Raw genomic sequence first — 21,934 nt, 5'->3', positions numbered from 1 at the left:
TTTTCCAAGACAAATCCCAAAAAATTTTTTAAATTTTCTTACTATTTAGATTTCACGACAATGTAGTTATTGTTCCTTGGTGCAGGATCCAGCTGCGGCATTATACCATTGTCTTCCTTTGTCATTCCTCTAGTCTGCTCACATGAGAGAAATTAGTTTAGTCATGTACTGGTGGCGTACATTATAGTATTACTGGCGTGCAGATAAACTATAAAACATTCATCATGAGCTGCTCAGTGGTCCAATGCCATTGGCAGCCACCCGGTTCACTGGCAATGTCACGTTGTTCATTATCTCGTCTCCCGGTAGAGGGAGCTGAGAGGCTCAAAGCAACCAACGCGATAAGATACGTAACACTGCGATAACTGCGACGTTAGTCACAGGAATTCCCAAAAGATGGCGGCGCCTCCGGATGAGGCGAGCTTGGAATCTCGCATCAGTAAGTCATCATACATCATATTAACATTTCTTCAGCTGTATGTCTGTATTAGTGTGAGGGAGATGCACTGAAAGTTTGCATTTGCGCCTGTGTGGCACAATCCAACGCATCGACGCAAAACACTGTTTCTGCCAGTTGAGAGCAAATGTCATCAAACCCTCTGGCACCAAGGAAGAGAGCTCCTCATTCAAATAATATTGGTTTAACACTTTGATAATCAGGAACTACGCTCATCGAGTGTGCCCAGACGGTATCCGGCTGTCGGTGTGATATAGTCTGCTGGTGATGCAAGAGAATGACAGTTTTCACTGAACTTTGAAACACTAATAGTGTCACCCCATTTGCTAACCTAGCTTTAGTTTTAGATTGATTACCCAGTGATATTCAGTAATGGTGGTGCTGACGCTGTCACGTAAAACTGTGTATTAGTCACGAGCTGTATATTAGTCCTGTAATCTTGATATATAGCCTTTTGTAACAAAAAAAAACAACAAACAAAAAACAAACCAGGAACGAAGGCTCCAATGGTTAATGTAAACAGCTGACAAAACTTCCATACTACATTTGGCAGTGAATCAAAAACTATGTGGGCTCATTACATTTGTATAGAATTTGACATCAACATGTCCATTGTTGGATTGTAATACCACCAGTTTGGAACACTGACCAAAATGTGTAACTAGCCCTTGTGAAAGTATGTGAGCTGCGTTTGTCTTCTATCTTCAGTGAAACACCTTCAAGGTGTGTGTTCAGGTTCACAGATTCAGTGAGAAGATCACAATACAAATGTAACATTGACATTAGTGGTGTTTGATTTTCCTTTCACACAGACAAGGCCACCAACCCTCTTAATAGGGAGACTGATTGGGACAGTATCAAAGACTTTTGTGAACAGCTCAACAATGACCCAGAAGGGTAAGATAAGGAAAAAGTGTTTCACACCGATTAGTATGTGTCCTCTGTACAATTTAGTCAACCTTACTTTGCCATTGTAAACATACTTCACGGAGACTAAATATGCATACATATGCATGTTGTTGTGAAGCAAGCAAATTTCAAAACTTAAATCAGACCTCATCACAGTATGAAACATGTCTAGCCACCCACAGATTATGATATTTTCTTTTCTCACAGGATATCTGTTTTGCATTTCAATGATCACTGCACCACATTTCCATGACAGGACAGTTGCAAGCACGTAGAGAGCAGCTCCATGAGGTTGCAAGCACGTAGAGAGCAGCTATCTGCTCTTATCAAGTTAGCAGCTGTCATACACAATTTGTTAACATGTAAATGTGTAAAAAGCCAATGGTAAGAACAAATGTTTGATTGACTGTATTTGGGAAATAATTATTACTGCATACAAATATTGTCTTGATTTGTTTTCACATTATCAGTCCCCAGCTGGCAACCAGGCTCCTGGCTCACAAAATCCAATCACCTCAGGAATGGGAGGCAATACAGGCACTCATGGTATGTAACAGCTCCAAGACAGTGCATTGTGTTGACAAACCTTATTTCTATCAAAGCACACTGCAAAGGAGTGACTTCTGTGACTTCCACAGACCCTCTAGAGACTAAAAGGTCTGTGGAAGGCCAGACCACATTTTAACCATCATGAATTAACTGTCAATAAGGCTTGTCTGTACTGATGTAACACCTAAAGACTCAATACAATCACTGGTTTCACCAGGCTCTTGAGACGTGCATGAAGAACTGTGGAAAGAGGTTTCACAACGAAGTTGGCAAGTTCCGCTTCCTCAATGAGCTTATCAAGGTGGTCTCCCCCAAGGTATTGACTGACAGAGAACCTTGGTCCCATTAATTGGTTGGGGAGCATTTTGTTGCACCTTTTGGGTGCCTACACTGCTTTCTTAAAAGTTGGGTTTTTGTTTTTTGTTTTTTTGCATTTGGAGTCATTTGTATGAACAGTTTTAATCAGATAAAGTAGATTTTGCTGGCCCTGTCAATCTTCATTTGTGTGTTTTTTGTGTACTATGAAGATGAAGAACTGATTGTAGGGATATTCAGGATCCAGCTTTTGATAAATGCAATTAAAACAAAGATGTGAGAGACAGAGAATAATCTCACAAAATAATAGTCGCTGCCTCTTGCCTTTTGAGGGTAGCCAGATCCCTGTTCTCTAATCCGCTCTCCTTTTCTTTCTTTTTTTCTTTTTTTTCAGTATTTGGGATCCCGTGCTCCAGAGCCAGTGAAGAGCAAGGTTCTAGAAATGATGTATAGCTGGACATTGAATTTGCCAGATGAGACCAAGATAGCAGATGCTTATCAAATGCTCAAAAAACAGGGTGAGCATTCCAAAGCTTTTGGCAATGCTGATGTCCCACCAGGCCATAGAAGTGCTGAGCAGGACTCTCTCTTCAACACACCTTGGTGAAATATGACTAATATGACCCACTCTCACCGCCCCTCGAAGCAGGACCCTCATTGTAACCTTTTGACACAACTTTTATTGACCGTTCTGTCTGATTTTACTTCAGCCCTTAAACAATACTTTCTCAACACATACTGGTCATCATCACTAAATTACATTTTAAATTGAATTTATTGTCCACAAAGCAGTGAGATTAGGCAACTTAAAGACATACGGTAAAACCATCAGCAATAAGTTGAAAAGAAGCCATGACTATGAGCCCTGCTTTTGTTGATGATGTAACTGTATGCATTTAATATAGTGTGTACAGTTCTAGATATCTTGATGCATGCTCAATAATCCAGATAAGAATATCAAAGAAGGTTGAATCAGTTCATCTGGATACAGCGTTTATTGACAGATATGAGTTGCACAATTCTGTTTCGCATGGAGTTGAACTATCACTTCTCTTTTTTAATGAAACAATGAGACGCTAACATGAGACTAACATCCTTATTCAAAGCTTTTATATTTTGGGAACAACCTTTGTGTGGCAGTTACACCAAAGCTAAAACAGCAGCCTCAACGTCTATCATGAGCAGTCTGTTTATCTCCTTATGTGGGGCTATAGAAACACAAAACCCTCTGTAATGCCATTTTTGGTATCACTGCAAACATTGAAACATCAATAGGAATCTAAAAGCTTTAAAATGTTGATTGTTTTGTTTTTGGGGGGGGGGTCGGATTTTTCCCCCCTTTTTTTCTTCCCAATTGTATTCGGCCAATCACCCTGCTCTCTGAGCCATCCCAGTCACTGATCCAACCCCTCTGCCGATCCGGAGAGGGCTGCAGACTACCACATGCCTCCTCCAATACATGTGGAGTCGCCAGCCGTTTCTTTTCAACTGACAGTGAGAAGTTTCGCTAGGGGGACATAGTGCATGGGAGGATCACGCTAGTCCCCCCAGTTCCCCCCCCCCCCAAATAGGCGCCCCAACTGACCAGAGGAGGCGCTAGTGCAGCGACTAGGACACATACCAACATCTGGCTTCCCACCCACTGACACAGACACAGTCAGTTGTGTCTGTAGGGACTCCCGATCAAGTTGGAGGTAACACAGGGATTCGAACCGGCGATCCTCGTGTTAGTAGGCAACGGCATGGACTGCCACACCACCCCGCCACCCCCCCCCAAAATTTTGCATTTTTAACATGTATTACCAGATTTGTCTGCTAGCCTCGAGGTTTTGCTGAGACTATAAGTTGAATTTTGTTCAGTTCATTTATTTTATGATTAATATTTATATTCTCTTTAATTGACTCTGTCAAAATGTGCCTTTGTTCTTCAAGGACTTGTCTAAAAAGACACCATCTCAGAACCAGTATTGGATCGCTTACCCAGACGTTTGTCTTTGACGGTCTTTTTTAAGGTTTTATTTTTGCCTTCTATATTTAAAACAAAGCTGTTTACAGCCAGTCAAAATGGTGACCTGGATATTATTTTTACGATTGCTGTCTGTACATGTGACATGGGGATGCTGTTGACAGACAGTGGCGACAGGCTTGGGCCCAAGTCCATGAATACTTGGATGGCATCCAGCGCTTTACCTGTGCCCCTGACCGTAGAGTTAGTGGTTGTGTCAGGAAGGGCATCCAACGTAAAATTTGCCAAATTATTATGCGGATTCTCAAGACCAAACCGGATCGGTCAAGGCCTGGGTTAACAATGACCGTCATTGGTGCTGTGCCCTCACAGGGTACCAGTGGAAATTATCAAATCCGCTGTGGCGACCCCTGGGAAACAGGGAACAAGCCAAAAGAAGAAGAAGGATGCTGTTGACAGACTGTTAAATCATGTGAATTGGGGTCCTTGTTCTCTTCCAGGTATTGTCAAGCAGGACCCAGTGCTTCCTGATGACAAGGCCCTCCCACCCCCTCCCCCCAGAGCAAAGAGTGCCATCTTTGAAGATGAGGAGAAATCCAAGGTAGAGTGATGAAGAAACACAGACCACCCTCACTAGTTTCACATACAGAAGGATGAACACATCATCTCGCTTTCATATCAAACAGGTCTTTTTTTTACCTGTCTGGACCTTTGACCTGAAAATCATTACGGGACAAAGTGGCTTCACGTCATATCCTCTCTCTCCCCCATACCCCTTCTCTTTTCGCCTCTCCTATCCTGTTTGTGTAGATGCTGTCTCGCCTATTGAACAGCACTCACCCAGAAGATCTAAGGGCAGCAAACAAGCTCATCAAGGAAATGGTGCAGGAGGTGAGTCATAGTCTTTGTTTACCCGGCGTCAGGTGTTTGTTTGTGTGTTCACATGTGTGCACATGTCCGTATCTGTGACAGTGTACCTCAACCATATAAATATATTACGTCCATATCATGCACCATCTTAATATACACCTAAATCCTCCTTTTTAAAAGTATTTTCAAATCTGATTGTATTGGTGGAATTTACTATACATAGCGTGAGACACATTGAAGCATCTAATTTGACCTGCAAGTTAGATTGTGGGGCATATATTTAATGTAATATGACAATAATATAATAATAATAATATAACCAGCTAACAAAATAGCTAAGATTTTCATTTAAACAATGATTGGAGATGTACAGCTATCCTGATCATTTGTGGTACAAATATAGTGATTCCCACAATTATACTATAAGAATTTGGTAATTTCTTCAAAATACGTGAAACATCTGAGCAAGTTGTTAAACAACTGTTTTAATTACAGTAACATGTATTTTTTTACATATTATTTTGCAGACCTGTTGTCAGTTTGCATGATGTGATTTCTTGTGAAAAATGATGTTCAGCTACAGGGTGATGTTGATTTGCCACTCTTCAGACACAGAGGAACGCTACCCTGAAACTTAGGCTTCACCTGAGAAATTAAAGTCTGGAACTGTGTTGATTTTAGAATTTAAAAATGAATTTGGAACTTAGGTACTGTGGCCTAGTTTGTCTCCCTTCCTTTCTGCCCAGGACCAAAAGCGTATGGAGAAGGTGTCGAAGCGGGTGAACGCCATTCAGGAGGTGAAGGAGAGCGTGAGCCTGCTGAACCAGCTGCTGGAGGGCTACAGCAGAGAGAGCACCTCCCAGAGCAACCAGGAGCTCATTAAGGTTAGCAGAGCTCAGCAAAGAGCTGCAACAACAACAACACAGCAGGAACCACCTTTTCCAATTGTTATTTAACCCAAGCTAACACTTCCCTTATGGTTATTTAACCCCTGCTTGCCCTACATGCTAGAAGAGAACTATACTGTATACTCACAGAAAGTTGAATCAGTTCTTTTGGACAGTATGTCTATTGGGAGAAACGTTTCATCACTCATCTAAGTGACCTCTTCAGTCTCAACTGACTTATAAACAATACAGTGGCATAACGACCGAAAACAACGATCAGTTTCATATTCAAATTTCCATAACCATTAACTAGGGTTACAATGGCAATGTGTACAATTCACAGAGGATTGGGGAGGGATAGTTGCAATCACAGCATTATAAGATGGCAACAGATGTACTCTTAGCCCCCCCCCCCCCCCCAAGTTCAGGGATGTTCGTTCCCTCTTCACATGGATGTCCTCTTTGACTCCCCATTCAAACCAGCCTTCCTCTCTATCAAAGATGTGCACATCCTCATCCTTGAAAGAGTGGCCACTGGCCTGTAGATGGGTGTAGACTGGAGTTCTGGCCTGACGCGTTGGGTCTTCTGTGTTGTGCCATCCTTTTGGCCACCATCTGGTTGGTTTCCCCTATGTACAAGTCATGGCAATCCTCCTGGCACTTAACAGCGTACACTATATTACTGTGTTTGTGCCAGGGGACCCAGTCCTTGGGGTGGACCAATTTCTGGTGCAGCGTGTTTTGGGGTTTGAAAGCCAACTGAGACGCGGTAACTGTTCTGACACTCCCACCACATATGGATCACCACTGGTTTATGCTTAGGCAGCTGTTGTCCTTCGATCGACTGGTGCAGTGTTTGGGCGTCTTCCTGGCTTTGACAAACCTCAAGTTAAGATAACCACATTTAACCAGGGCATGTTTAATGTGGGATTTCTCCTCTTCCCCGGCTGCTGTGTCAGTGAGGACATTGTTAGCTCATTGGTACAGTGTCCTGATGACTCATAGTTTGCGCTCCAGTGGATGATGAGAGTCAAACCTTAAGTACTGATCATTATGTGTTGGTTTACGGTAAACATCAACAATCAAATGTCCCCCATCACCAATTGCAATTTCACAGTCTAAAAAGGCTAATCTGTAATTTTTCACATCCTCCCTGGTGAACTTGATGTGGTTGTCCACAGAGTTAATGTGGTCGGTGAAATGTGGTACATTCCGAGATTTAATTTTAACCCAGGTGTCGTCCACAAATCTGAACCAATGGCTAGGTGGTGTTCCTGGATAGGACATCAGAGCCCTCTTTTCCACTTCTTCCGTGTACAAGTTGGCCACTACAGATGAGACTGGGGATCCCATAGCACACCCATGCCTCTGCCTATATAGTACTGCCCCCTGTATGTGAAGTATGTGGACTGAAGACACATCTTCAGGAGCAGACACACTTGGTCAGTGTTAAGGGTAGTCCTATTGCTAAGGGTGGGGTCATTTTGTAATTTCATATGGACCACTTCCACTGCTTCATCAACAGGAACGCACATGAAGAGAGATGTAACATCATAAGAGACCATTGTTTCATCCCCCTCCATGATGCTGTCCCTCACCTTATCCACAAAATCCATAGTGTTCTGAATGTGGTGTTCATTACTGCCTACCAATGGGTTAAGAATAGATGCCAGAAACTTAAGAGATGTTATAAGTCACTGAGTTAATCATACAAATAATAGGCTGTAATGGCACATCCTGTTTATGTATTTTAGGTAACCCATACAGATTAGGTGTAGCTTCCCCTAGGACTAGGTATAATCTATGGTACAACATTTTGTCGATAGCATTGTCCTGTTCTAACAGCTTCAGACAATCTATCACCTTTTTCTTGTAACCACTGCCTAGGTCTCATTTCAGGGGCTCACAAGTATTCATGAGCCCCTGAAATGGCTAAGTAATGTCATAACTTTCTCATGGTTCACCCCGTTTATTGTAAAGTGACTTTGAGTGTTAGAAAAGTGCTATATACGATTGATTTATTATTATTATTATGATAGTCTGTCTGGTTTAATATAACAGGGCATCTGCCTTTGACCGCCGGAAGGATGATGATGTTATTATCCTTACTGAGAGTCCTGAGTGCATTCCTCTCATCTCGGCTGATGTTGGATAGTGGCGGCTTCGCATTGCTTAGGCAGGCTGAAACGTTCTTCCGCAGTTTCTTCGCTTCCGGGTCCGTGCTGTTGTTTTTACGAGTCGCTGATTCCGTGGCTGTGATCAGTTCCATTAGTGTGATATGCCTCGGCATGACAGCAAAATTCAGCCCCTTAGCTGGATGTTCCGATCATTGTTTTCAGTCGTTATGCCACTGTATTGTTTATAAGGGTGGGGATACCTGCACTCAGTTGAGACTGAAGAGGTCACTTGGATGAGTGATGAAACGTTTCTCTCAATAAACCTTGTGTCCAAATGAACTGATTCACCTTTCTGTGATTTCCTTACCTGGATTATTGAGAGTGCATAAAGACATATACTGTGTACTGTGAAGAAAATCACACCGTAGAGACTGGGTGGTTGCATGCACTTGCATGTATGTTGTGGGAACCTGCTAATAAGTTTGTATTTGCAGGATCTTTACCAGCGCTGTGAAAAGATGAGGCCCACACTGTTCCGATTAGCCAGTGATACAGAGGATAATGATGAAGCCTTAGGTAAGATAGTTAATGATTTTTAATAAAAGCATTACTTTGGTGTCATGCTATCATACAATGTAAATCAGCACACTTAACCCTCCTACAACCATTCATTCGGTCCTGTCGTAGACAGTTCACTTGGTGGGAACCAGACTGACTGAAAACACAATTTAAAACTTCATGCCAACCTGATGTCAACAACCCTTTAAATGACCTTATAATGAAAAGTTTTCAGTGGTAAAATAATGGACTCATACATACTTCAGATGACTTGCGCCATCATGAGTCTTGCAGATAGATTGCAGCAGTTCTAATATTGAGTATCCCCTTTGGAAGTGAGCAAAATTGCCAAACATTGCGCAGTCTTCTATCTCTAGCTATATATTTTGATGAAAACTCCATAACCAGCAATGATGGACTACCAACTTATCGAGAGCTGTTCCTTTACTGGTTTCTGGATCGGCTTACTAAGCCCCTACACCAGCATACAAAATTCCCCACGGCATCCACGGCAGTTGCCGTGGAAGCCCTCCCGTTTAGCATTAAGGCCCTTGTAAAAAGCACTAGTTGTAAAGGCAACATTACCACTTTGCCCTTCGTAGCAGTTTTTTTCCTCATTGTAACCGCTTTCTGCTGTCTGTCTGTGCGAAAGTGCCCCCACATTCCTCCCATTTCATTTAAGTCACTCGCAACCCCTGACCCTGTGTGCTCATTTACGATTGCCCGGCGCCACTGCTGGGTTGGCAAGCGGCAATGTAGGGTGTAACGCATTGTCTAACGTTACATTAGCTAGCTAGCTAGCTAAGCAGCTCTAACAGGTGAGTTTGAAGATAAGTTACATGCATAACATTACCATATTCCGATCGATCATAACATGTGAATATGTTATGATTGGTCCATATTCTGGTACTTAAGCCTATATTCTGAATAGACTGATTACATGCTCTGAATAAACTCAGCCTCCACAAATATGCCTGTATAACGTTACCTCCTCCGAATGTGTTTTCCCTCTGTAATTCCCTTGCCTTAATGCTTTTGTTATGTCTCCAACTGCTATATGCTGCTAGCTAGCTAACCAAACTAGCAATTTATTGAGAAGTATTTCAAACGCAACAGACAGTTGCAAATACCACATAGCTACCATAATATGATGTGTTTAAACGAATTTGGTAAGAATAATTGGCCATGTTTTTGTTTATTTTGCTGGAAGTTCACATCTTTCTGTCAACCAATTTAGCTAGCTATATCACTATGTTGGCTAGCTAGCTAGCAGTTGCCTTTGGTGCCTGGCTATTTGCCTTGGTGCCCTGGTAAAATTAGGCGTCATCCAAGGCAAAGTTGCCTTGCCCTAAAAACAACGAATTTCGAACCCTGCCCTAAACTAGCTCATCTAGTCATGAAACTGATTTTTTATTTCTGGTTTATTCGACAAGGAAAAACTGGGGGGGGGGGGGGTATGACTTGCAACAAAGGTCACTGGTCGGATTCGAACTGCCGACATTGCAGCAATGTGGTATACGCTATAACTATTCAGCTACTGAGGCGCCCCCACAAAACTGATTTTGAAAAGATTTCCAGGTTTTATCACGTGTTTTTGTGGTTGCAGCGGATATCCTACAGGCCAATGACAGCCTAACACAGGTTATCAACCTGTACAGACAGCTAGTGAAGGGAGAGGAGGTGAATGGAGACAGCAAAACCATGGCCTCAATACCAGGTGTGATTGTGTTTCCATATTTATTCCATACTGCTAATCTTGATTGCAAGGGTATTTCTTGAAAATTGCTACCAGATGCATCACCTTTCAGGTTTTTGTTAAGCATCATTTATATGATGCATTTTCCTGCAGTTGTTTCAGTGCAGGTGAACGTGCACTTTTTTAAGAAGTGAATGGATGTTCTCTTTTCCAATCAGGCAGCAGTAGCACAGCACTCCTCGACCTTACAGGACTTGACACATCACCTAACAAAGCATCCACCAACCAAGACATTAACTCTCTACAGGCGCCATCTAAGGACATTGGTGTCAGCCTATTGGATGATGAGCTTATGTCACTGGGTAAGCCACACCAGACACTCCTTTTACTTTAGATATTTTTAAGTACAGTTATGTCTTGTTTCCAGCACATTAGGTGTGTTGTAGTGACCTGTCTCGTCAAAAAGCCAGAACTAGTTTTTGAGACCTGACCATACCTCGCTGGACCACATCAGAGCCATCATCATTTAACAACCATCCATCCATTATCCCAACCGCTTATCCTGCTCTCAGGGTCACGGGGGGGCTAGAGCCTATCTCAGCAGTTCTTGAGCAACAGGCGGGGAGACACCCTGGACAGGCCGTCAGGCCATCACAGGGCCAACACACATACAGTCACACCTAGGGACAATTTAATATGGCCAATTTATCTGACCTACATGTCTTTGGACTGTGTGAGGAAACCAGGTCACCCAGAGGAAACCCACATAGACACAGGGAGAACATGCAAACTCCATACAGAGGACGACCCCCAAGGTTGGACTACACCAGGGCTCGAACCCAGGACCTTCCTGCTGTGAGGCAACCGTGCTAACCACTGCACCACTGTGCTGCCCCTCATCATTTAAAGGGTGGCACGATGATGATCGTATGATAATGATGAAAATTAAATGATCATTTAACAGCAATGCCAAATTTCATCAGACCCTAACACAAGTTCACAAGCTCTAAAAGAGAATAACTTGTTATGGATTTTAACTTGAATGTATCCAATTAATCATGGAAAAGTTGTTGGCAACATTCAGTTTGAATCAGTAATGGGATTAACATGAATCTGATCTGCTTCATTGGGACACATGAAATAAGATAAATATGAACATTTCAGTTGTCTACTGATTGTTTAACTGCTGTCAAACTTGAGTACTGAAACTAAATTATAATGATAATGATTCATTGTTATTAGAGTCATGTAGGTGTATTGTAAAGAGTGTCTAGAATGTTATTTGATTCTGATGTACTTATTTTCAAAAATATCTATTATATGGCAAATGAAAGGATGCCCAGACAAACTCTTATATTATCACCCTATTTACACCTGGTATTAAAATTAGGTCTATATCTATCCAGATACATTATCTGTACCCGGAGAGGGGTTCTTGTACTGACAAGTGGGCGTTTCTTTTTCTGATGTGGGCGTGTGTTGCACTGTGAGGGTGTGTTTGTACTAGCTGCAGGCTGCAGATAGATACACTTGAAGCTAGAAGGGGTCGGGGGTAGGACATACGGAAAAGCTCATGACGTTGCGTTGGTACAGATGCCAACACATTGTATGGATTGCGCTACACCTACCTAAGATCTCAAAAGAATGCAAGCCAGGCTACCTCAAGGATATGGTCAGGCAGATCTGATCACGATGCATTTACACCTTGCACTAACATGCTTTTTTCCTTATTCGGATAAAACGTCCGGTTACAGATTGCATTTTAATACCAGGTGTAAATGGGGTCTATTTACACAGGTGTAGATTTATGCAGATGTAGATGGCTGCGCAAATTCACGTTTGCAGCAGCCTCACCTAGCACTGGTGTGGGAGGATGGCGGCGCGAACTTGGGTTTGTGGCAGCCTCACCCAGTACCATCCGTGCAGTGTCTTTGTCCACATCTGCATTTAAGTTTGTGTCTTCGTTTGATGGCTGGGAGAGCTTGGTCTGCTGTGTCCTGTGGGCCCAGGGACTACGGCCCTGACTGGAGCCGTGCCCGAAGAGGAAACACTGAGGGCAGTCTGACAGGATGCGGAGGCAAAGCAGGCTGAGCTAACTGCTAGCCCATGCAGACCGGCAGTTCCGATGACACCAAGGGCAATCTGGCGGCAGCCTCCCCTAGCATTGACTGTGTTTTTGGTGACATCATGTGGAGTGTGGGGAGGTGTGTCAAGGGTGTCTGGCTGGGAGAGCTGGCGTTGGATCAGCTGGGGGAGCCTGGTCTGTTGAGTCCGGTGGGCCCAGGGACCACGGCCCTGGGCCCATCTGTCAGACCGCCCTCTGTGGTCTGACAGGACACGGAAGCGGGACAGGCTAAGCTAACTGCTAGCCCATGCAGACCAGCAGTTCCGACAATCATCCTTGCATTCGTTCTCTTGGACAGTGAAAATTTATATATATATATATATATATATATATATATATATATATATATATATATATATAGGATATATGTGTTTTTGTATTTTGGATATATGTTTTTATGTAGTTTGGATATGTGTTTTTGTCTTTGTGTTGCACTGCTGTGGGCTGGGGGAAACAATATTTTCTTTCATTTCATGTGCGCAGGTGCATGGAATGAAATGACAAATGTTCCTGACTCCTGAATGTTCCTGATTCCTATGACAGTTAGTCAAGTCCAGGTTGAGCCTATCTGCTGAAGACAAGGGATTACTCTTCTCTTACTGGTTCACTACTCATACTGTGTTTGCTGACCTCATAGGACTGAATGAAGTAACGCTAAACTCAAACCCTACCCCTCGGCTGGGAGACTGGAATACTTTTCAGGTGGGCATAGAAAAAACACACAGGCTGTCTTATAAACAGACACTAGGTTAATCTTCACCCCATTTTACATGATCCCCTCCCACTAATCCTGTGCTGGGTCTTTTCCAGTCTTCAGAAGGTGTAAACCCAGTGGTACCTGCTGCAGTATTATTGCCAGCCGTGGCATCGATGCCCCAAGATTCAATGACAGGGGCCACAACTTCCTCCTCCAAAGCTCTGGATGAACTAGACATGTTGGGAAAGACCCTGTTACAGCAGTCCCTACCGCCAGAGAGCCAGCAAGTCAAGTGGTGAGAACATTTCACTAGAGAGGTCATCAGTCACATAAATTATTACTGTACCCTTCTACTGCAACAAGTGACTGCAAGAGAATCTGAAATGAATCAATCATCATTAATAATTAAAGTGTGCTATCGATATGCTTCAAAAGAACTGTATAGCTTAATGTTCAATTAACAATGTGAATTTACAACTGCTGTCTGATAGTCTATAAATATTCAACAATAGCACCAAGAAGCTTAAGGGGTTGTTTTTGATTTTGTTATGGATACATGAACATCATTTGTTTTCAACAATAATTCTCCTGTTTCTTTGTGCCCCCGATTGCAACTCTTTTGCTCACTCTCACACACACATACACAGGGACAAGCTCCAACCCCAGCACTCCAGACCCAGTTTGAGAGACCTCCAGACCAAACCCAGCACCAACTCAAATCCTGCACCCAGCGCAACTACTGGGGACACCTTAACTCCAAGCCTTGGCCCCAGCTTGGCCATCTCCTCAGACCAGCCTGGGCTTCTGCTCAGCTCCGATACCAGCCTTTCAGCTCCTGCAAAGGACACAACCCCCGCTGCCGACCCCAAGAACGACATCTCCCTGAATGATGTGAACGTTCCTCTGGAATCCATTAAACCAAGTACGCACAAGCTTGAACTGGGCTTCACTTTACATGAAGGTCAACAGTAGTGTGCATATGTTATGAAATAAGAACAGCAGTGACATATTACTGCATGATATTTGCTCCTCCTCTTGAGTGAAATGAGTAACAAACTCAATGTTCACAACCTTCCCTTATTTCCTTAAGATCACATTCTTGTTTTGTATTTCTTGCCACACTTCTGCCTTCCAGGTAACTTGTTACCTGTGACTGTAATTGACAAGCACAGCTTCCGAGTTCTGTTCCACTTTGCTCGCAACTGTCCACCATCCCGGCCTGATGTGCTGGTGGTGATCATCTCCATGTTGTCCTCAGCCCCCGTTCCCGTCACAAACATCCGCTTCCAGTCAGCCGTACCAAAGGTTGGCTTATTATCCCTACTATTCATATTAATTAAAGGGTGACTAGGAGATTTGAGACAGTCCTGAGACACTTAACCCCTGCTTGCTCAGTTTTAGTCTGATGCACTGGATTGAGACCATTGGCTAACTCACTGAAATGTAAATGACGAAGGCTATGCAAAGAAAGGCAAAGTTGATTAAGCAAATACATTGGCTAGTCTACAATGTAGTAGATTTCCTGATTACTCTGTGTGTGTGTGTGTGTGTGTGTGTGTGTGTGTGTGTGTGTGTGTGTGTGTGTGTGTGTGTGTGTGTGTGTGTGTGTGTGTGTGTGTGTGTGTGTGTGTGTGTGCATGTCAAGGTGATGAAAGTGAAGCTGCAGCCTCCTTCCAGCACCGAGCTTCCAGCCTTCAATCCCATCCTGCCTCCAGCTGCCATCACACAGGTCCTACTTTTGGCTAACCCTCATAAGGTACCCCACCATGAGAAGCATCTCCTCATCCCTGCTCCTCTCTACCAGTTTAAATTGGATTTAATTCAGCATTTCTGCCCTCAGTATTTGTATTTGCCTAATCTTTCATGATATCTTTCCCTTAATGTGACCAACAGAAGTGATGATAGCAATTCACTTAAAAACTTGGAAGAGGTTTCATCTTGCAGATGACCCTAAGTCAGTAAAAGTGTATTTCCCATTGACCATCTCTCACTTTAACACTGAAACTTCATCACACTTACTAAATATGGTGGTGTTTTCATGAATTGACTGATACTGCAAGAACTGAGGTAAAAACAAGTATGCAGATTGTGCTTTACCAGGGATGATGTGGATGTTTGTCTGTGTATTTGTTTCAGGAGAAGGTGCGATTGCGATTCAAACTAACGTTCAATATGGGAGAGAAGTCTTACGACGAATCTGGTGATGTTGAACAGTTCCCCCCTCCAGACACCTGGGGGAATTTGGAGTGAGATGGACCCAACCCCGTTCTCTGATGAGCTGCTTCCTTTAGATATAGGTTGAAGGTGCCCCCATTTGTTGGTCAAGGCAAGATGACCTTTTTACTTGTTAATGGTTACATACCGGGTTTGGCTCAAAAACGGTTTAAGAACAGTTTTTGGAAGTAGTTTCTACCTTGTGCCTTCCTTCATAACCCTCCAGTCATTATTCCATTACTCTGATGTTTTTGCTTTGTATTTTCCTTCCTCCTGCAGTTTAAATACAATCAGAGCTGAATTAGTTGACTAGGTGAAAACTGGTAAAACAGTGAATCGGTGCAGTTACTAAGGAGAGAGCATGTGTGCATTTATGATCTTCGCACTCTTGCACAACCTTTTCAAAAGGACTATGTTCATGCAGCTAACAGCTGGTGTCTTCGTTTCATGTCTAATTTTATCTGGTACCCAACCAATAAAGTAAAGCATCCAAATATCAGGTGCATTCCTAAATTAGCACCCTGTGGCGGAGTGTCCTAAATTTAGATTAACGTCAGAGGTCCCAACTATACATTCAGAAGTATTTTGGCCAAACGTTGTTCTTGAGTGCAGTCAAGAGACAAGCAGGTGCTTATGCACACCTGAGGCTTTGGATGTTTGATAATCAATTGGCAACATGCTTAGCTTCCTGACTTGTCTAACTCTACCAAATAGCAAATACTAAATGTACATGCAAGACACTTGGGAAATCATGAACCTTGTGTTTTCACAAACAACTACCATTTGAACTACCCACACATACAGCCTTTCGATACTCCAGTGCCCTCTCTCCATTCCAAGTTATTTTAGTTTCTAAGTGGAGTATCGGAATGGATTCACGTCTGCACCCACAGAAGACTTCACTGGAAACGTGGCAGAAATGGGACCTGGAGGACTGAATGATTTTACACAGGGTGCTACCATCCTTAATGAACTTTGTAAAAAAAAAAAATTTTTTTTTTGTATATTTAGATAAGTTTCCATTTGTATTCAGTCTTGGGCTGGCTATGTATTGAAGGTGTGAAATAACAGAAGGAAACCACATCTCTATCTTGTTAACATGCTGAAATTGAGGCTTTTAATTTCTGCACTTTTCATTACTCTTAACAAAATTAGTTACCAAGTAATGTTTTACTCAGGTTTTGTTTTTTGTTTTGTTTTTTTGAAATTCCAACACACATAACCTGAACTTATGGTGCCCTTTCTCCTTTTGAGTTTTGCACATGAAATAATTCATCCTTTCTCATTTGCTTCCTTCTTTTGACGGTTTACTCTTGAGTTGTCTGTGTTGACCTCCATTTTGATACTGCCATATGTGCCTGCATTGTTTTTGCTTTTCCTTTACTTTGCATCTTTGTACACCTGTTTTGGTTCAAATTAATATGGTCATAAAACAAAACAAAAAAAAAGCTTTTTCCTCGTTTTGATCATTTCACCAGTCTTTCTTTATGCACGTTTAACTGATTTTGACTCATGTCTTTGGTCAAACTAAATGACATTGGAAGTAGACTGGTTCTGGTGACTACTTTTATCCTGGGATACTGTGATATGTATTATTACCTTACAACACAAGGGGGCATATTAGTATGTACAAGGCTATCTTTACATTCAGCTGTGTTGTTTTCTGCTGTCAATCAATGGCAGGCTTGAGAGTCTGCCGACTGACTATTCCATTGTAAGTAACCTGGTACCATGTCAAAACTACTTATTTCAAAGTGATCTGAAGATCGGTCCTGTTATGTTTCCTCTAGTCTACATTCCAGTTCCGTTTTCTGACCTGACTGTACAAAATTCATTCAATTATGTACATTTGCCATTATATGCAAAGAGCAAATATTGCTGGAAGAAATCAAGAATGTAAGTGAAAATGTATCAAAGGGAAATAAAGTTATTCTTTTCTTGAATTTGTTGTGGCTTGTTTTTCCTTGCTTCTTGGAAGAAGGAAAAAACAGATTTTTTTTTATTTAACACATTGCACTTCGGTAAAAGAACATGGGATGCTGAAGCATTATGTAACTCCTACACAAAATTATACCAAACAACCAATTCCGTCAACTGAATTGTTTTGTCAAGCACTTTTTCATTGGAAGATACGATGCATGCACAACTAGCTGAACCAGCTGACTTGTGTAACCTGTTCTGTCCTGCATCTCCATTTTGTTAAAACAGGACACACTTCAAAGCATACAGCTTAGTTTACATTTCTTACGTTTAAGCTGCAAACACGGGATAGCACTGAACCTTCAATGTATTTCATGTAATGTAAATTCAATGTAAAGTAATTGTGATTTGAAGTTTTGTATTTGTATTACAAACCCCAATTCCAATGAAGTTGGGACGTTGTATAAAACGTGAATAAAAGCAGAATGCAGTGATTTGCGAATCCTTTTTGACCTATATTCAATTGAATATACAACAAAGACAAGATATTTAATGTTCAAACTGATCGACTATTGTTTTTTGCAAATATTCACTCCTTTTGAATTTGATGCCTGCAACACGTTCTAAAGAAGCTGGGACAGGGGCAACAAAAGACTGGGAAAGTTGAGGAATGCTCAAAAAACACCTGTTTGGAACGTTCCACAGGTGAACAGGTTAATTGGAAACAGGTGAGTGTCATGATTGAGTGTCATGATTGAGTATATAAGTGTGATGAGAACTACAATGCCCAGCATGCTGTGTACGTAAGAGGAGGGGCACGCAACCATATGTTTTAGCGCGGTTCTGTACTGGGGCATTCTTGGGATTGTCCGGGTCGGGGACTGGAAGCAGATGGCTGAATAAAGCACGTTATTAATCGCGACTCCCTTGCCTGTCGTTTATGCCCATGATATGGTGTCAGAAGATCTTCGAATCCACTTACCTCAATAATCGGGAATGGAGTTGGTCCAGTGAGACGAGGAATGGCAAAAGTTAATCCCCCCGAGGCATTTGATTTCACGCAACCGGCGGCATGGCCGATTTGGATTCAGAGGTTTTCCCGGTTTCGACTAGCAACCAAGCTAAATGCGGAGGACGGTGAGATCCAAGTCAATTCCTTGATATACGCAATGGGGAAAGATGCAGAAGCTATTTTTAATTCATTTACGTTCGAAGAGGCTCCTCACGTTAACGATGATGACAGGGTGGTCAGTAAGTTCAACGAGCATTTCGTGCCACGGAGAAATGTAATCCACGAATGTGCATGTTTTCACCGGCGCTCGCAGAGAGCTGGAGAGACTGTCGAGGCCTTTGTGAGGAGGAGTTTATATGAGTTGGCAGAACACTGCGAGTTCGGGGCATTAAAGGAAGTGCATATTCGTGATAGAGTTGTGATCGGAGTTGCTGACCGAGACGTGTCACTGAAGTTGCAGATGGAAGATGAGCTCACGCTAGGAAAAGCGGTGCAAATGGCCCCCCGTCAGTTCGAACTGGTTAAACAGCAAAGTGCGGAAGGAATTACAGCTGAACTGAACGCAGTTAGCAAAGCACAGGGCGCCAATACCAACAGCGACCGCAGTAACGCTAGCAACCACTACAATAAGGGCAACGGAAACGCACAGCGGCCCAAAACAGCCTGCCCCCGATGTAATCGCGTGCACGGGCAGCAGCAGGAATGCCCTGCACACAACAGGCGTTGCAGGAAATGCGACAAGCTGGGACATTTTGCTGCCGTATGCAAAACCAGAGACGGGAGGGAGGTCGTTTACCAGGATGATGCGTATGAGGGCGAAGCGAAAAGTGAATGCCGCCCCTACTTCCTCGGTTGCATAGAGGGGATGGATTTTGAGAAAAAGTGGCAAGTGGAGTTACCGATCTGCGGCAAGTTGGTTAATTTTAAAATCGATACGGGGGCGGACATCACTACCATGTCACAGACTGCATATAGGTCACTGCCTGAACGGCCAAAGCTGGTTAAAACATCAATCGACCTGAGAAGCCCAGGGGGAGCACTGCAGTGTGCGGGGAAATTTGTGGCGTGCACGGAGAGACAGGGGAAGATGCACAAAATTGGGATTTTTGTGATAAAAGGGCCAAATGCCAACAATCTATTGAGTCGCAGAGCTGCATGTGAAATGGGCCTAGTTTTTAGAACAGATCAGGTTAGCGAAGATGTTTTCAGGGACATTGGATTGCTTAATTGTGAACCTGTCATGATTGAGCTTAAGCCCAATATACAGCCTTATGCCCTCAGCACGCCACGCAGGGTCCCTTTCCCTCTCATGCCAAAGGTGGACGACGAGCTGCAACGCATGCAGTCCTTGGGGATCATCACAGAAGTGACTGAGCCCACAGAGTGGTGCGCACCCATGGTGCCCGTAGTCAAAAAGAACGGCAAGATACGGATCTGTGTGGACCTAAAGCGGTTAAACCAGGCTGTTAAGCGCGAGCGGTTTATGCTTCCCACGCTGGAGGACATTATGCCCAAGTTAGCAGGGGCAGGGGTTTTTACAACGCTAGACACATCGTCTGGCTTCTGGCAAATTCCGCTAGATCCCAGATGTGTAAAACTAACCAATTTCATTACTCCCAGAGGCCGGTTCTGTTTCCAGCGGCTCCCGTTCGGCATCACATCGGCACCGGAGATCTTCCAGAGGGAAATGTGCATTCTGCTGAGAGACCACAAGGGCACGGTCGTCGTCATGGATGACATACTCATGTACGGCAAGGACCAGGACGAGCACGATAGAAACTTGGAGGTGGTACTGCAGACAATCAAAACATCGGGGCTGAAGCTCAACCGGGAGAAATGCCGCTTCAGCAGGAGTGAGTTGCAATATTTCGGGCACATCATCAGCAAAGATGGCATCAAACCAGATCCAAGCAAGGTGAAGGCCATCTCAGACATGCAGAGCCCCGAGAATGTCCCTCAGGTGAGACAGTGGCTGGGTATGGTAAATTATCTGGGGAGGTTTCTACCTGAACTGTCATCAGTGCTACACCCGGTGAGTGAGCTGCTGAAGAAAGACGCAGAGTGGCAGTGGGGGGAGCCCCAACAGCAAGCCTTCACCAAGGTAAAAGCAATGTTGTCTTCCACTCCTGCCCTGGCATACTATGATGTAGAAAGGCCCACCATTGTGAGCGCGGACGCTAGTAGTTACAGGCTGGGGGCAGCACTGTTGCAGGTTCAGGGGGACAAAGTTCAGCCTGTTGCCTTCTGCTCCAGAACTCTCACAGATGCAGAGAAGAGATACTCTCAGTTAGAGAAGGAATGCCTTGCAGGGGTGTGGGCCTGTGAGCGGTTTTCCCGTTATCTGTTAGGCTTAGCTGAGTTTAGCTTACAGACAGACCACAAGCCCCTGGCTCCCCTCATTAATGCATATGATCTGGACAAAGTGCCGCCGAGATGCCAGTGGCTTCTAATTCGTCTAATGCGTTTTAACCCCAGAGCAGTGTATGTTCCGGGTTCACAGCTGGTGGTGGCCGACGCCCTTTCCAGGAACCCACTCCAGGACGGCCGCGGGGCAGACACAGACGGGGGATATGCGTGCGCATGTCGAAGCTGTGATCGAAACCAAACCGGTGTCGAGCACGAAGCTGGACATGTTAAAGCAGGCCACGCGTCAGGACGACACAATGCAGAGGGTGATCGGGTACACCAGAGAGGGATGGCCGAGGCACATGCCCTTTTATCTGCATGGCTACCACGCTGCGAGGGCATCGCTGTCCGAGGCAGACGGGCTGCTCCTGTACCAAGACAGGATTGTAATTCCCCCCGCATATCAGGAAGACATCCTACACAGGATTCACGAAGGGCACCAAGGCCTTACAGAGTGTCGTGAAAGAGCCAGGATGTCTGTCTGATGGCCCAGCATCGGATCGGACATTTACCGGAAAGTTACACAGCGCACATTCTGCCAAATCAATAAGCCCTCACAGTACGAAGAGCCCCTATGTACAACACCACTGCCGCCCGGCCCATGGCACAAGATTGGGGCAGACCTTTGCGAGCAGGATGGAAAAAACTACCTGGTAGTGGTTGATTATTATTCCAGGGACATTGAGATCGCCCAGCTACAGACCACCTCCAGTCTACAGGTGATTGAGCAGCTGAAAGGTATGTTCGCATGATGGGGCGTCCCTGGGGAACTCATTAGTGACAATGCCACACAGTTTACGTCAGCCGAATTTAGGCAGTTTTGTAGGAACTATGATTTCTGCCACACAACCTGCAGCCCCCACTTCCCCCAGGCAAATGGAGCTGCCGAAAGGGCCGTCAGGACGGCCAAAAGAATTTTGCGGCAGCCTGACCCTCACCTAGCGCTGATGTGCTACCGCGCCACACCAATTGCTGCCATAGGTGCGAGCCCCGCGCAGCTCATGACCGGCCGCCAGATCCGGACCAACATGCCTGTGCTGGAGAGGAAACTACAGCCACAGCTCTTCGACCACAAGGAGGTGGAGAAGAATGACAGAAGGGCAAAAGAGGCTTATAAGTTTTTCTTCGACAGGAGACACTCTGCACAAGCCCTAACCGAACTGCACTCAGGTGAGAGGGTACGAGTCAAACTAGACGGGCAAAAGGGGTGGAACATGCCCGCAGTTGTGGTGAATC

General features: G+C 44.0%; 1 protein-coding gene across 1 annotated transcript; it reads left to right on the top strand.

The window, feature by feature from the left end:
• Positions 1–396: 396 nt before the first annotated feature.
• Positions 397–17,758, top strand: LOC130112464 (ADP-ribosylation factor-binding protein GGA1-like). Its single transcript, XM_056279818.1, has 17 exons — positions 397–439; positions 1,270–1,354; positions 1,837–1,912; positions 2,133–2,231; positions 2,625–2,748; positions 4,697–4,797; positions 5,007–5,087; positions 5,813–5,950; positions 8,565–8,646; positions 10,235–10,345; positions 10,543–10,686; positions 13,087–13,151; positions 13,260–13,441; positions 13,794–14,068; positions 14,282–14,451; positions 14,792–14,902; positions 15,283–17,758. The coding sequence occupies exons 1-17, from the start codon at positions 397–399 to the stop codon at positions 15,394–15,396; spliced, it is 2,001 nt and encodes a 666-aa protein (XP_056135793.1). The 3' UTR covers positions 15,397–17,758.
• The last annotated feature ends 4,176 nt before the right edge of the window (positions 17,759–21,934 follow it).

Source organism: Lampris incognitus, chromosome 5, assembly GCF_029633865.1.
Source record: "Lampris incognitus isolate fLamInc1 chromosome 5, fLamInc1.hap2, whole genome shotgun sequence".
NCBI classification, from domain to species: domain Eukaryota; kingdom Metazoa; phylum Chordata; class Actinopteri; order Lampriformes; family Lampridae; genus Lampris; species Lampris incognitus.
Note: the sequence above shows the minus strand (reverse complement) of the source record. Positions and strands in the feature narration are given on the sequence as shown.